This window comes from Lissotriton vulgaris, unplaced genomic scaffold, assembly GCF_964263255.1.
Source record: "Lissotriton vulgaris unplaced genomic scaffold, aLisVul1.2 SCAFFOLD_2673, whole genome shotgun sequence".
NCBI classification, from domain to species: domain Eukaryota; kingdom Metazoa; phylum Chordata; class Amphibia; order Caudata; family Salamandridae; genus Lissotriton; species Lissotriton vulgaris.
The window spans coordinates 234170-250315 of NW_028248662.1; the positions used below are offsets into that span (position 1 = coordinate 234170).

The following is a 16146-nucleotide window of genomic DNA, read 5'->3' on the forward strand; positions in this document are numbered from 1 at the left end:
GCACCTTGATCCTGTCTTGCGGCTCATTCCACAACAGGCAGCATTCTTTTATGGATAATTGGCGGCCCAGCCTGGGTCGCGGAAGGAGCCCTGATGCCGTTGGCATTCCCGTGATGACGCCTAAAACGCCATCGCTAAGGAGACAGGAGCCGTTTTTTGCAGTAAGAAGATGCTCATGCGGGGACTCGATGTCTTCCACCACAACCCACTTGGGATTTTAATTTCAATACTGGCAGCAGTTAACCGAGGACCCACTGGGGTAATACTAAGGACTTCTACTTCCAGAATGCCTTGCAGCCACACCCACTCGGGTAGGAAGTAACATAAATGAAGGACTATGCCTCCGTTTAATGCTGTTCCGGTGCCTTTGATGAAGTGACCAGATCACGAAACGCGTCGGCAACTCCGGATTTCATTTGCAGTGCTGAAAGACAATGCCCCTGCTGTTCACTGCAATAAAGATATTTGGCGCACCTTGATCATGTCTTGCGGCTCATTCCACAACAGGCAGCATTCTTTTATGGATAATTGGCGGCCCAGCCTGGGTCGCGGAAGGAGCCCTGATGCCGTTGGCATTCCCGTGATGACGCCTAAAACGCCATCGCTAAGGAGACAGGAGCCGTTTTTTGCAGTAAGAAGATGCTCATGCGGGGACTCGATGTCTTCCACCACAACCCACTTGGGATTTTAATTTCAATACTGGCAGCAGTTAACCGAGGACCCACTGGGGTAATACTAAGGACTTCTACTTCCAGAATGCCTTGCAGCTACACCCACTCGGGTAGGAAGTAACATAAATGAAGGACTATGCCTCCGTTTAATGCTGTTCCGGTGCCTTTGATGAAGTGACCAGATCACGAAACGCGTCGGCAACTCCGGATTTCATTTGCAGTGCTGAAAGACAATGCCCCTGCTGTTCACTGCAATAAAGATATTTGGCGCACCTTGATCCTGTCTTGCGGCTCATTCCACAACAGGCAGCATTCTTTTATGGATAATTGGCGGCCCAGCCTGGGTCGCGGAAGGAGCCCTGATGCCGTTGGCATTCCCGTGATGACGCCTAAAACGCCATCGCTAAGGAGACAGGAGCCGTTTTTTGCAGTAAGAAGATGCTCATGCGGGGACTCGATGTCTTCCACCACAACCCACTTGGGATTTTAATTTCAATACTGGCAGCAGTGAACCGAGGACCCACTGGGGTAATACTAAGGACTTCTACTTCCAGAATGCCTTGCAGCCACACCCACTCGGGTAGGAAGTAACATAAATGAAGGACTATGCCTCCGTTTAATGCTGTTCCGGTGCCTTTGATGAAGTGACCAGATCACGAAACGCGTCGGCAACTCCGGATTTCATTTGCAGTGCTGAAAGACAATGCCCCTGCTGTTCACTGCAATAAAGATATTTGGCGCACCTTGATCCTGTCTTGCGGCTCATTCCACAACAGGCAGCATTCTTTTATGGATAATTGGCGGCCCAGCCTGGGTCGCGGAAGGAGCCCTGATGCCGTTGGCATTCCCGTGATGACGCCTAAAACGCCATCGCTAAGGAGACAGGAGCCGTTTTTTGCAGTAAGAAGATGCTCATGCGGGGACTCGATGTCTTCCACCACAACCCACTTGGGATTTTAATTTCAATACTGGCAGCAGTTAACCGAGGACCCACTGGGGTAATACTAAGGACTTCTACTTCCAGAATGCCTTGCAGCCACACCCACTCGGGTAGGAAGTAACATAAATGAAGGACTATGCCTCCGTTTAATGCTGTTCCGGTGCCTTTGATGAAGTGACCAGATCACGAAACGCGTCGGCAACTCCGGATTTCATTTGCAGTGCTGAAAGACAATGCCCCTGCTGTTCACTGCAATAAAGATATTTGGCGCACCTTGATCCTGTCTTGCGGCTCATTCCACAACAGGCAGCATTCTTTTATGGATAATTGGCGGCCCAGCCTGGGTCGCAGAAGGAGCCCTGATGCCGTTGGCATTCCCGTGATGACGCCTAAACCGCCATCGCTAAGGAGACAGGAGCCGTTTTTTGCAGTAAGAAGATGCTCATGCGGGGACTCGATGTCTTCCACCACAACCCACTTGGGATTTTAATTTCAATACTGGCAGCAGTTAACCGAGGACCCACTGGGGTAATACTAAGGACTTCTACTTCCAGAATGCCTTGCAGCCACACCCACTCGGGTAGGAAGTAACATAAATGAAGGACTATGCCTCCGTTTAATGCTGTTCCGGTGCCTTTGATGAAGTGACCAGATCACGAAACGCGTCGGCAACTCCGGATTTCATTTGCAGTGCTGAAAGACAATGCCCCTGCTGTTCACTGCAATAAAGATATTTGGCGCACCTTGATCCTGTCTTGCGGCTCATTCCACAACAGGCAGCATTCTTTTATGGATATATATATATATATATATATATATATATATATATATATATATATATATATATATATATATATATTTCTTTCAAAATGTCCTGGTTTGTTTTCAAGAAATTGATTTTATTCGCAGAATGTCTAATAAGCTAATACCAAAAAAAAAAATTACGTTATGGTTACTTTAATAAAACATACGTTTATCAGACATTCTTTTTTTTCTTCATTATTGGTCTTAATTCGCTGCGCTACTTATTCAAGTTGTACATTATTTAAAAATACCTCTAATAAAATCTTGATAACACAATAAAGGGTAGTGAAAAATACTGTTTACCTCGTAAAAAATGTCCCTCCTGATGCGAGCTGCCCGATCAGAGATGTTGCCAAGTAATGGAAAAGGTGAGAGTACAAAAGACGCCCACTCCTCACACTTTTAGTAACAGAAGGGGTTGACTCTCAGACGGCAGCAAGGCTACGCAGGTCCCTACCACGCCCAGCGTCAGGGAAATGAAAAGGACTTTGATCTGCGATGCTGTCAGGCCGAACGCTGGGACTGACTCCAGGACGCCAGGTGTTTGCGGACTGGCAACAGGTACTTATGAAAGCAACGTCAATCAGGGCCGAAACAGGCCACAGCAGTCAGGCAACTTTGAAGGCTGTCTTTTATGCTGCAGCTAGAAAAGTCTGTTACTCCCGTGAATGCCATGGGCTCCATTGCAAGCCATTGGGCACTGGGAAACAGTGCCTGCAGGAAACCCCCCCACCCCAAACCACCCCCCACTACTGGTTGAGTAGATAAATCCACCAATAATTGCTCTAATCTTAGTTTCCCAAGCAACTAAGACTATACATGGAAATGCTGTCCCGAGATTAAGTTGCATTATAGAAAAATCAGTGTCAGAAGGTGCAAATTACAACTACGGTTAGGACAGTTATTTTTGAAATCCTATGTCGGCAAATGGTCATGACAAATATCAGATGCGTTCAGTGTGAAAGGTTAGCAATGGGTGAGTGAAAAGGGACCGTAAGTAGTGTTTAGTAGTGTGTGAGTGCATGGTGAAGTAGGTTTGTGGTGCGTGAGTGCAGGGTGAGTGGTGTCTGGTTTGAGGTGAGCGGAGTCTGGGTGCCGTGTGAATGGTGAGTGGGTGATGGGTGAGAGATGGGTGAATGGAGTGTGTGTAGTGTGGAAGATGGCGAAGCACATCCCGCGATGCAGAGGCAATGATGGTCGTCTGTAGAGCACGGTATGTAATGCATGACTAAAGGGTGAGTGAAGAGGGAGTGGTGGGCGTGTCTACTGTGTCCGGTGTAAGAGTGCAGTGTACATGAATTGTGACCACAGGCTAAGACAGGGTGAGTGAGAGGTTTATGGGTGCAGGGTAGGCAGTTTGTAAAGTGCAGGGTGATAGACGTGCCTATGTGATTGTAGGATTGAGGTCTCTATAAATGAAGGGTGAGATGCCCCCTTGTGAATACAGAGTGAGTTGCATGCTAAGATGAAAGCAGGGTGGAGCACTTTAAAAAAGGACCCATCGGCATTGCCAATGCTTGTGTATATTTTACGTTAGTGTAAACAAGGCTCCGAAGGGAGGCTGGGGGTCTCACAATTTTTATTTTGGAAGAAGTAGAGGAATTACATTATAGACAGTGTAGGTTGGGCCGTAGCGCACAGGGAACACGTGTTGACGTAAATTGGTTTACATGCCCAAAGACTATAGGTTGCACTAGCACTTCTAATAGACTTGATAAGTGTCTGCATTTCGAAGCCATGAAACGAACAGCCATAAAAGTAACGTTTTATGAGCAGACCGTTGGGCCACTTGGTCGTTTAAAAAAAAAAAAACAGCTCCAGGTTTTCGGTTGTTGTTAGATGACTGGAGCAGCGTGACTCACGGTTTGCAGCTTGCGGATTGCCGCAGCTCCGTATCTCTGCTCCGCTCTGCTCTTCTAGCGGTAATCAGTAATGGTGCAGGCGGGGGCTCCTCAGCACACGGGAGCCCCGCACAAGTACTGCACCAGCCCGCATCATTAACCGGTCTCCCCCTTGGCACGGGAGACCGGTCCGGACATCAAAGGCTTCCCCCAGGCAGGGGGAAGCGGAAACCACGTCCTCCCGGCCCCGCCTACAAGCAGGCGGCGGCGGCCATTTTAAGGCGGCTCGGGCCGCGGCGGTGATCTCGGCAGTAAAACGAGGGGTGAGCACCCTCGAAATTAAAATAAAACACAAGAAAATATAAGGCAGAAGCCCCCCAAGCCACCCCCCCCCAAAAAATCCAAAAATTCGCGGGGGTGCGCGCACGCGTGCGCGCTTATAGATATATAATTGATTTCTCTTCTAATTTTCTCAGGAACCACTGGAGGGATTTACACCATTTTACCAAAAGCGTGATCTGCATACCAGACACTACCATGTTGACAAGTTTGGTGTAATTCCCTTCAGCGGTTCAAGCTGTAGCTGAGTCTAAAGGTCCTATGGAAATTAACATGGGGAAAACACGTTTTGGGACCCCCCTTTTTTCTCAGCTCCCACTTGACGAATCCCCCCCAAATTTTCAGGGAAGGAGCGGAGCGAGCCATCTTCTTTGAGAAATTTGCGAAGATTCATCAACCAGGGCCAAAGTTATTCCCAATAGAATGTTGGGGATTTCCTATGGGAACCCGTCCTAACTATATATACCTACTGGCTACCGCCAGTAGGTAATATATATATATATGTATATATATATATATATATATATATATATATATATATATATATATATATATATATATATATACGCTTGTGGCCCCCAAAGTCCCCCTCCAGCTGCATTCCCATGGCGGTGGGACCGCCATGAAAAGGCAGTCATAAATATATATATATTTACAGAAAAAAATATATATATATAAATAAAGAAATAATGAACTTTAAATATATTTAAAATTAACACTAATATAATTTAAATGAAAAACATTTCATTCATTTAAAATTATATATAACTATTATAACAAATTAAGTAAACATATTATTATATACATTTAGTTACATATATTTCATTTTAAAATATTATTAAACTAATTTTATTTATTTTTTTCAAATATATTTTTATTGGCATTTTGTAGAAACTGATCATTAAAATACAATCAAGAGAAAAGGAAGGAATTTAAAACAAGAAAGAAGAGGTAGACACAATATAATGCACCTGTCTCAGACTACATTCAAGGGCGCGTGTCCCATCCATATAGAAGTATCTCATCAATGTTATAAAAGAGTTGTTCAACATCCATCTTTCTTGTACATGCCCGTTCCTGATGTGGATCATAACTTGCCATTGACAATATATAATGCCACATTAATTAGATGATGTGGTCACAGCAATATGCTAACAACTAGTGAAGCTGACGACTATCCCAACCCACCAATAGAACAAACTTGGCTGATGCGGGGGACCCCCCCCCCTCTTATCGGTACTCTCCAACCACCGTAGATCTGACCAAATACGAGCGCGATCTAAGTCCACCCAATCCCTCGCTAAACATCAAACCGCAGCAGCTCACGACTGTCCTGGCTCAAGCGTTTGGGTCCCACCATCTGGGCCTGGCAACCCATCAATCCTCCCTCGTCACTGCCCGACTCCTGCAGCCTCTCCCATGCAGCTGCTACTTCCCGCCACTGTTGGGCCATCGGGAGCATCCTCACGCCTCTAGCTACCTCCCACATCAATGCTCTGCCCTCTGCTCCCACCCACTCTATTACATCCCTATCCCAAGCCGAGATCCGCGGTCCTCTCACAGACTTTCACTCTAGCGTGTTCCTGCGTTAAGCTAAGCATCAATCAAACAATTCCCAATTTTGCGTTTAGGCGGTCTGGGGAAGAGACCTAACAGGCACGATTGAATTGTTAAGGCCAACTCCCTACCAAGCACCCCTTTGATCTAAACCAGCACCGCCTCCCAGTAAGGGCGTAACCTCTGGCAATCCCAAGTCATATGGACAAAGTTGGCGTCAGGATGCATACACCTGGGGCATGGTCTTACTTCCCCTACATATGTCACATTGAGCTGATGCAGTGTCATGTAGGTCATATGGGTATAATTAAATTGTATATATTTCAGTCGGGTGTTCCGGGAGGTTTTCCCAGGATATCGCAATACTTTACGCCACTCCTAGTTATGAAGAACCCTACCCTCCATCACATCCCATCGAAAAAGTTTCTTTCTTTCTTACTCACTTGTGGACAGGTCAACATTGATGATTTTCTCTACATCGTCAAGATCTTTAGAGCACAAGTCTTCTTTTTCCTTTGGTCTTAATGAAAAAACAGAATTAGCAATCAGGGGGCCTGTAATGAAAAGAGAAATATTATTAATTCAAGCTTTTGTGAAGCGACAAAATACAGCAGAAGCATTGCTATGAAGGAACTCGGAGGTAGACAAACTAGAATGAAAAAAAATGTACCAGTGATAAATGGGAGGGAAGAAAGTACACGGCCCAAACTGCAATTTCTGGCCAGTCTCCAGGTTATCGATGCTAAGTTTTGTTGTGTGAGCTAAATATGTCTGAGAGTTTTTAGTCATCTTGTGGACCACTGCCAACTACCAAACAAACTTTTATTTTACAATCATAAACAAGAAAGGGTTCCAAGGGGCCTACACCCCGTTTGAGAATACATTCCCGTCCAACCTCAGGAGTCTGTATTGTTTCATTGTTTTGCAATGAATGTTCGTTACAAAACATTGATACTTCTTGTATGGGATCACTATTTGGGAGGAACAATTACAGCACGGCCCTTCGAAATAGCTAATTGGTATCGAGTCGAAAAGTCATTTCATTTCATAAAGCTTTATTCGGAGCATTTAAAAAACATGTCCATAAAAGCACATATGATACAGACAATTCATGCATAATTCATAAAAGAAAACACATGATATAAAGTATACAATTATTAATTACAAACAATACATTAAACAATACATAACTCCAAGAAATACCACATGATACAAAATATCCAGAGGGGGATGGAATAAATATTTAAAAATGTACAGATATTTAAAAACACATACTTTTCCTGGCGCTAATAGCTTTAAGCAAAAAAGAAGCGGTAAAAAAGCAAATGTCCGGGTGATTCAGATTAAAGAGCAGTCTCATAGCATCCGAAGTGTTTCTCACTCCAAACCTATTAAATAATGGCTTCAAGTAGAATTTCCGTAACTCCCTATACAGTTCGCATGTTAATAAAAAGTGCTTAGTGCTTTGTTCAGTTTTATTATCACATTCACAAGGGCCAATAGGGCGCATTTTAATGTTTGGGCACGCAACCAGATAATGTACTATACCCATCCTCATTCTGGTTAGTACAAACTGGTGCGTGGTTCTTGTTACCTGTGACAGATATGGGCTGAAACCAGTAAATTCATTCATGCTATTGTACAGTACACATGTAGTTAACTTAGAATCCTCTAGAAGATGCCTTTCATTGCAGTGATTTAAAAAGATTGTTTTCACATTAGATTTGGGGATTTCCGAGAGACTATAAGGGTCCGTCAGCACATTGATCCCAAATAATTTTTGTAAACATTCAATAATATATTTCATCCAGGGGATCTTCAAGTGCTGGTCCAATAAAAAGCAGTCCTTAATAATTGCTCTGTTCAATGAAGTACCATCACTGAGCCAGATAGAGCGCCACAATAGTATGGGCCTTAACATAATCAGATCATTTAGGGCTTGGATCCCTGTTTCGTTGTGAACCAAAGAATTTGAAGTAGACTTGGGTAAACACAAGAGCTTTTTCAGGAAGAGGTTCTCCTCTACCTGAAGGCTCTTGGCAGATGACACACCCCAGACACCTGCCCCATAGAGGGCCGCAGAGAGACATTTAGCTTGGTAGATATTTAACATGTCTTTAATACGTCTATTCCCCAACTTCTTGGCAAACAAAAAGACCCCATTAGAACTCATGATCATCTTAGTTCTGACTACTTTATGTTCAGTGGCCCAGCTCCCATTATTGGAAAAGGTAATTCCCAAATAGCAAAAGTGTTCAACTTTTTTAACTGGTTCACCATCAATAACATAGTGGGTTTTACCTCTGATTTTTGCTTTTCCCGAACTGCATTCCATTACATATGTCTTAGACTTATTGATCACCAGTTTCCTGTTCTTAATGAAGGATACAAAACAATCCATCAGACGTTGGAGACCCAAGGGTGTCCTAGACAGTAGCACTGCGTCGTCCGCATAGAGTAATACAGGTATATTAAAGTTATTGACTCTAGGGGCATCCGCAGCGACTGTCTGCAGGGCAGATTCGACCTCATTAATAAAGAGGGTAAAAAGCAGGGGTGCTAAAACGCACCCCTGTCTAATACCTCTTCCAATCCCAAACTTTGTAGTACATTCCCCATTGGGTCCATAGCGGACACTGGTGCGAAGCTTTTCATACAGTCGGGCTAAGAAATATATAATGCCTTCAGGTGCACCCATTTCCAATAATTTGGCCCATAATATTGCGTGATCTACCAAATCAAAGGCGCTGCTAAGGTCAGCGAAACATAGATAAAGCGACCCTTTTTTCGCCTGGGTGTATTTTCCCACTAGTAGCTCTAAATTCAGGCACTGTTCAATAGTACCGCGGCCTTTCCTAAAGCCAAACTGACAGTTACTTAGGATCTCATTGGATTCTGCCCACTCCTCTAGTCTTACCAGAAGGACCCTACTCATAATTTTAACAGATGAGTCCAATAGGATATAGGTCGATAATTTTTAGCATCCCCCGGTCTCCTTTCTTATAAATGGGGATGATTATTGACTCTTCCCAAGTAGACGGTATTTTACAGCAGATAGCTGTGTTAAAGATTTTGGTAAGCAATGGACTCCAAATATCTGGCGCAGTTTTATACACGTCTATGGGAACGCCATCCGGCCCCTGGGCCTTACCTCCTTTACTAGATCTTATACTGGCCATGGTTTCTCCAATGGTAATATCTAAGGCTAGGGTAGGCCATCTATCTCCATGGGAATCTGTTAAATTACTAGAGTCAAAGATGTTAGAAAAATGCTGGATCCACGAGTCCATGCTCACATTAGATGTGAGTTCTGGGACCTTGTCATCTTTTAGGAATGGGCTGTTCACCGTGGACCAGAACAGGGTGCTATTATTCGTGTCCGCAGCTTGGGTGAGATTATCCCAGGCTTCTTGCTGTAATTCAGCTTTTCTACGTTTGAGGGTCATGTTATATCCCTGTCTAAGTTGGACCACCAAATCCTTGTCCCTTGGTTTTGCTGCAAGAGCCTCTTTAAGGTCATTCCGGGCAGTAGAGCAAGCATGGTCAAACCAACCCCTTATACACCTAACTTTAGACCCAGCCTCTTTAGTAAACTTTTTATTGATGATTGAATTAATCCTGTTAAAGTGATCGATACTGTCGGACGAGGTGTCTTCCTGTTCTAGAATTGCCGTGATCTCCATCAGCCAACTAGAGATAATGGAATCTGATGTTATGTCCGCTTTTTCTCCTTTCCACCTCAGTCTATATCCATTCTGTCTATGGGGTTCGATATTGGCAATGATACCCTGTTCACAGACATGATAATTTTTCCAGAAAGTTAATTCAGTAGTCAAACAGTTATGGTAACTCAACATGATATCTATCACCTTGGGCATTGGGCATAGCGGAGCAATGGTTGAAGACATGCACATAAAATCAATAATGGTATTCGCGCCCCTTCCTTTAAAAGTTGGTATATTTTCACCCATGTCGTTTTTGGCATTGTCCATAACTTCCATGTCATATTGTATCATAAAATTATTCAAAGTCGAAAAGTCATTTTAGGAGTTGGTATAAATAAAAACCCAATATATTATACCCAAGGGAAATGTTGATTCCGGGTAAAAGGGACAGTTTGTGTATTGTTATTGAGCGTCATTTGCGTATTTCTATATTCAAAGAGACCTGTACTTTTCTGCCTTAACTGGGACTTTGTGTGGCTACTGTTTTCAGTATTTGTAAGCACTTTCATACGAGTTTGGGTGGGGGGGGGGGGGCTCTGTGACTGGCCCATAATTCTGCAGAGGAGAATGTTGTGCACATTTTTTTGTGTCCAGCCTATGCCTCCGCCAGTAGGACCTGGCCAGCTCCCATATGCAGGCTGCTAAGTGAACCCAACAACTCTGCTGCACTTCGCATCATCAGGGCAGACTGCCTTCCGGCTGTAGCCACATTTGTGGGTGCTATGTGGGTGATCAGAAGGAATGTGCTTTCCCTCCCTGTACTTGTCTGAAATTGTTTGTATTATTTACTAGGTGCCACTCACTGTTTTATCTAAATGCACGTTTTGTAAATTACTGTTTTATTTTTTTAATCTGTTTTTTTAAGTTAGCGATTGTTTGAACATTGTTTAACTATGTTTCTATTAATTATTCTTCATTTTAATTTTGTTGGTGTTTTTGTGGCCGTGGTAGCCGAAATAAAGTTATTTGACCTGAAGTGAACACTAGCGACAGTCTAGAAAGGGTTGCCAGACAGGGTACAAGCACACAGTGGCATAAGAAAGAGTGAGTGCTATTTTTACCCTATGCAGGTAATCCTGCTTTGACTGAATTGTCTTCTCCCCTACTGTGCTAACGCCATCTTATTCGCTGCTAGGAGTGCCAGCAAGATTTGCTTACCCCTGTGGGACTGTAAGAGGAAAGTATTGTTTATCAGTAAGCCAACCATCATGTATGTGGAAAGTCTGGTAGTTTTGTCTTGAACGAGTTTTTCTGTTGTGTTGAGAACTTTTCCCCACCAGATCTGAGTTTTTGTGCAAGTCCGTAGCAAATAAATCAAGGTCCCTGCTGAGTCGCCACCCCTCCAGCATCTGCTTGAGGTTCTTGAATTCCATTCATGGAGGTTAACTGGAGAGCGATGTGACTAGCTACTAAGGTTATAGCTGTTTTATGTGTGTTTATTTGAGTGGTGTCAGAGCTCCAACATGTATATATCTCCAGTCGGTATCGCAGAAAGTGTGCCTTATTTCTCTTTAAATAGTGCTTCCAAAGCATTTTAAATTCTAACATGGATGCAGCCTGATATGCCTCATCTAAATATGATAAACGATGAAACCATGAAACAGAATGATGAGGGAGTATAAAGTAATCTATTCTTATAAAAAACCCAGAAATTTCTGCACATCTTGAGCAGGGCTCTTCGTACAGTACATATTGGTACCCTAAGCGTGCCAGGGTCATCTTACCCAGAGAGCTGAAGGCCAGCTGGATTTCCTTCATGACCTTCTTGTACAGCTCCTTCTGCCAGCACTGGAGCAGCTCCCACTCTTCGTCGGAGAAACAAGCGGCGACATGGCAGAACGTCAGCGGGGCCTGGAAGAGCAAGCATCAGAGCACAGAGTTCAATCTAGCACACCACAGGCCGCATATTTCTGTCACACAGACTAGCGTTTGCAAGTGTTCACAGTTTCAAAAGATACCAGAAGAAGACGTGACTCCCCCACTCTGAAGCAACTCTAAGTCCAGATTAACGCCTTCAGCCCGTCAGCGGCAACTTGAGAAATCCAAAACTCGCTTAAAAAAGAACACAGGACTATACAAGTTTTAGCAAACAAAAACTCAGTTTGGAATCCCTTCACAACAGAAACAATGTCCAGTAAATGACAATCACATAATTACTGGACAGAAACACTAATCCAAGTATGGGTAATGGGTTTATACTTTTGTGGTGTCATTTAGCTGTTTTAGCTATTCCCCATTTTTCAGACCACTTTTTGAATAAATAAGTACATATGTATGTGGTGTTTACATTCCGCAAACCTATCTGAAAGAACAATGAGGAAGTGATGTTCAAGTAGCCAGAGTGGCCTCGGTGGAAAGTAGGGGGCCCCTTCCTCCTTTAAGGACTAACATTTCAGGATTAGATATTGGGATTAAACATGGCATGGGCTGCTTCGTCAACAGAACGCGAGAGGTTTGAGGCTTCCAGACAGATATCCTGCAGACAGTGCAAAGCTGATGAACAAAGTCACCAGTTCAACCACTTGCCAATAAATAACAGGACAATACCAGAGCAAAATGAGCCTCCCACTCCCAACCCATATAACAGCTGAAGTTATGGAGGGCTGATCTCAGCAGCTAAACGAGGAAAATGGGAACTGGAAAGCTGTGATTGGAATGCATTTCTGGACAAGGCTGCAGGTAACGACAGCAGTATTTCACAAGCAGCCAGCTATTTTTAGAAATTGCTCCGATATTGGATCAGAAGGCACTTCAGAAAGAGCAACTTCTTCTATATGGGGACACAGTGATGCTCTCTCCTCACCACCCATCCTGCTGCACTCACCTCCCCTGGAGCCTGCTGGCACAGCTCTCTCCTCTCTCATCCTCTGCAATCAACTCCCCCGGGGCCTGCTGGCACAGCTCTCTCCTCTCTCATCCTCTGCACTCACCTCTCCCGGGGCCTGCTGGCACAGCTCTCTCCTCTCACATCCTCTGCACTCACCTCCCCTGGGGCCTGCTGGCACAGCTCTCTCCTCTCTCATCCTCTGCACTCACCTCTCCCGGGGCCTGCTGGCACAGCTCTCTCCTCTCACATCCTCTGCACTCACCTCCCCTGGGGCCTGCTGACACAGCTCTCTCCTCTCTCATCCTCTGCACTCACCTCCCCTGGGGCCTGCTGACACAGCTCTCTCCTCTCTCATCCTCTGCACTCACCTCCCCTGGGGCCTGCTGGCACAGCTCTCTCCTCTCTCATCCTGCTGCACTCACCTCCCCCGGGGCCTGCTGGCACAGCTCTCTCCTCTCCTCTCCCATCCTCTGCACTCACCTCCCCTGGGGCCTACTGGAACAGCTCTCTCCTCTCCCATCCTCTGCACTCACCTCCCCTGGGGCCTGCTGGCACAGCTCTCTCCTCTCTCATCCTCTGCACTCACCTCCCCCGGGGCCTGATGACACAGCTCTCTCCTCTCCCATCCTCTGCACTCACCTCCCCCGGGGCCTGCTGGCACAGCTCTCTCCTCTCTCATCCTCTGCACTCACCTCCCCTGGGGCCTGCTGGCACAGCTCTCTCCTCTCTCATCCTCTGCACTCACCTCCCCTGGGGCCTGCGGGCATAGCTCTCTCCTCTCCTCTCTCATCCTCTGCACTCACCTCCCCCGGGCTCTGCTGCTCTCTCCTCTCCCCCCCCCGGGTTCTGCTGCTCTCCTCGGCCTTTCATGGTGTTTCTGTTCAGAGGCCTCAGAGTCAGGGTCGGTGTCTGCAGCCTCCACGATTAGCCTCGGCGGCGCATGCGCAGAAGAGACCCTGACGCCCACGCTAGACACAACCAACGAACTACGCATGCGTAGAGGAGACTCAGGACACGTCCCGGATACACTAAACATCCGCGCATGCGTAGAAGAGACCCTGGCACCTACAGTTGATGCAACCAACGACCTACGCATGCGCAGAGGAGACTCAGACACATCCCGGAGATCGAAAACATCCGCGCATGCGTAGAAGAGACCCTGGCACCTACAGTTGATACAACCACGACCTACGCATGCGCAGAGGAGACTCAGACACATCACGGAGATACTAAACATCCGCGCATGCGTAGAGGAGACAGAACGCTGAGTGGAGACAGACCCATCAGCGCATGTTCGCCGGTAGAATACGGCCAGACCACGCCTAGCTAAGGTTCTTATTTTGCTCATGCTCAGTGTCGATGATCCAACTAGAAGCGCTGAACTGAAAAAGCGCTTAACTGAAGTAACGCGAACCTACGCATGCGCGGTATGATAGAGCGCCGACCGCCCACTAGAGAGACATTGCTCGTCTGCGCATGCTTTAATTATTGCAACTGTGCGTAGTGCGCGTGCTCAGTATGATCGCGCGGCCCGTGTTCTAAATATATCACCACCCCCGTCGTTTTGTACACCCCTACGTCAGAGGGGTGCCGTTACATGCAGGTTCTGCCTGTATATTCGCGCTGCCCCATCTGGTTGTGTACCCCTTCCTTGCGCATGCGTGAACATGCCCACTACTACCACGGGGCGCTTGGAAGCCAGGATGGCAGAGCATGCAAAGGCAGCGCCGCTGCTGAGGAGGTGGAAAGAGGCCTCTTCAGCAGCGCGGGCTGTATTTGGCCGCACTGTGCTTTAAGATGCCCCTTGGTTCAGCTCCCCCCTTCCCTGGGGGGGGGGGGGGCAGGAGGGTAGTGATAGGGAATGGAGGCAGGGAGCTGGGTCAGCAGACCCCAGTGTGGGCTCTGCTAAGTCATGCATTTCATTTTAGGAGTTCGGCAGGGAGGTGTCATATCGTGGTGCTTGCTGGGCGGCACATCATAACACAGGACACAGGTTAGTCGGATATTACTTTATTTCTTCATGTCGTACAGCTGCTCGTCAACACGTCCTTACTCGTCCCTGTCTTCGTCATAGTCTGTCCCCTTTCCTGTCTCGTCACCGGATCTGGTGTCCGGTGACCTGGTCACTCTGCCTGAGGACCCACAGGGTCCTAGCGCCCTACTGTCCGTCGCCCACACTGTCGGAACACCAGATCTCCCCCTTTGTTGCAAACAAATGTTCGTGACACATTTACTATCGTCCTCATTCACAGTTATGTTGATGGAGGTGAACGAACGAGAGGGAGGGAGAGAGAGAGAGAGAGAGAGAGAGAGAGAGAGAGAGAGTACTTGTCATTCTACATTTCTTCAATCAGTCTCTGTTGTTTGCTGCATGTCCTTCGTGAATCTAGTGTCTCCATCACTTCCTTGTCCTCTATCTCCAACCTTCCATGTGGCTGCAGTTGTCGCTGCCATTTCTTCTTTCTCCGCCTTCTTTGTCCTTGAAATGCTATCTGTCTCTTTTTTATTCGTCGTTGGTCGTAGGCAGCCGTTATCATCGACCCTTTCACTTTCGTCACCGCCAGTGATTCTTTTGAGAACTTGTTTTCTTATTATCCAGATTGTTTCTGTCTCAACCCCTTTGGTCCTGGCCATGCGGTGCCTCTTGCTTTTATTTCCTGGGTGGCGCCTGTTTGCTGCTGTTTCTCCTGCGCCAAAGTCCTCTCGTGTTATTCTTTTTTTTTTTTTTTTTTTATACACACCAACCACTGGACACAGGTTAGTTGTTATAATCTTCGCTTTATTAGTTACACAGGAGCAGTCTTCATCACGTCTGTCCTCTAGTCGGTCCTGATTCTTTCTTCTTTTCTTCTTCTTTCTGCTTTCCCTTTTTTCCTTTCTCTTTATTCTCTTTTCGTCTTTATTTCCTCTTTTCTTTCTTCCTCTCTCTTTATCTTTTCTTTCCTCTTTATTTTCTTCTTATCTCTTTATCTTCTTTCTTCTTTTCTTCTTCTTTTCTCTTTATTTTCTTTTTATCTCTTTATCTTCTTTCTTCTTTTCTTCTTTTTATCTCTTTATCTTCTTTCTTCTTTTCTTCTTCCTTTCTCTTTATTTTCTTCTTATCTCTTTATCTTCTTCCTCTTTGTTTTCTTCTTTTCTCTTTATCTTCTTTCTTCTTTTCTACTTTTTCTCTTATCTCTTTATCTTCTTTTCTTCTTGTCTCTTTATTTTCTTCTTGTCTCTTTATCTTCTTTCTTCCTCTTTGTTTTCTTCTTTTCTCTTTATCCACCTTTTTCTTGCTGTCTTTGTCTTTTCTTGTGTTGTTCTGCCCTTTTTCTGCAGTTTTTTTTTCTTCACGGTGTGCCTGGGCTTTCCTAGTCTTTTCGTCTTTATTTCCTTCTTTTCTCAGCTTTTCATCTTTCCTGCGACTTATTTCCTGTATTTATGTCTCTCCTTTTGTTTT

At 45.5% G+C, this 16146-nt stretch overlaps 1 protein-coding gene across 1 annotated transcript in view; it reads right to left on the reverse strand.

Moving 5' to 3' along the window:
• The window catches only part of LOC147663866 (uncharacterized), a 74408-nt gene extending 59070 nt beyond the window's left edge, over positions 1-15338 (reverse strand). The window contains exons 1-3 of the mRNA XM_086950141.1: positions 15129-15338; positions 11602-11728; positions 6596-6706 (exon numbers count right to left, since the gene is read on the reverse strand). Of these exons, the coding sequence (XP_086806267.1) occupies positions 6596-6706; positions 11602-11728; positions 15129-15338 (448 nt within the window). The remainder of the gene's footprint in view (positions 1-6595; positions 6707-11601; positions 11729-15128) is intronic.
• Positions 15339-16146: the final 808 nt, after the last annotated feature.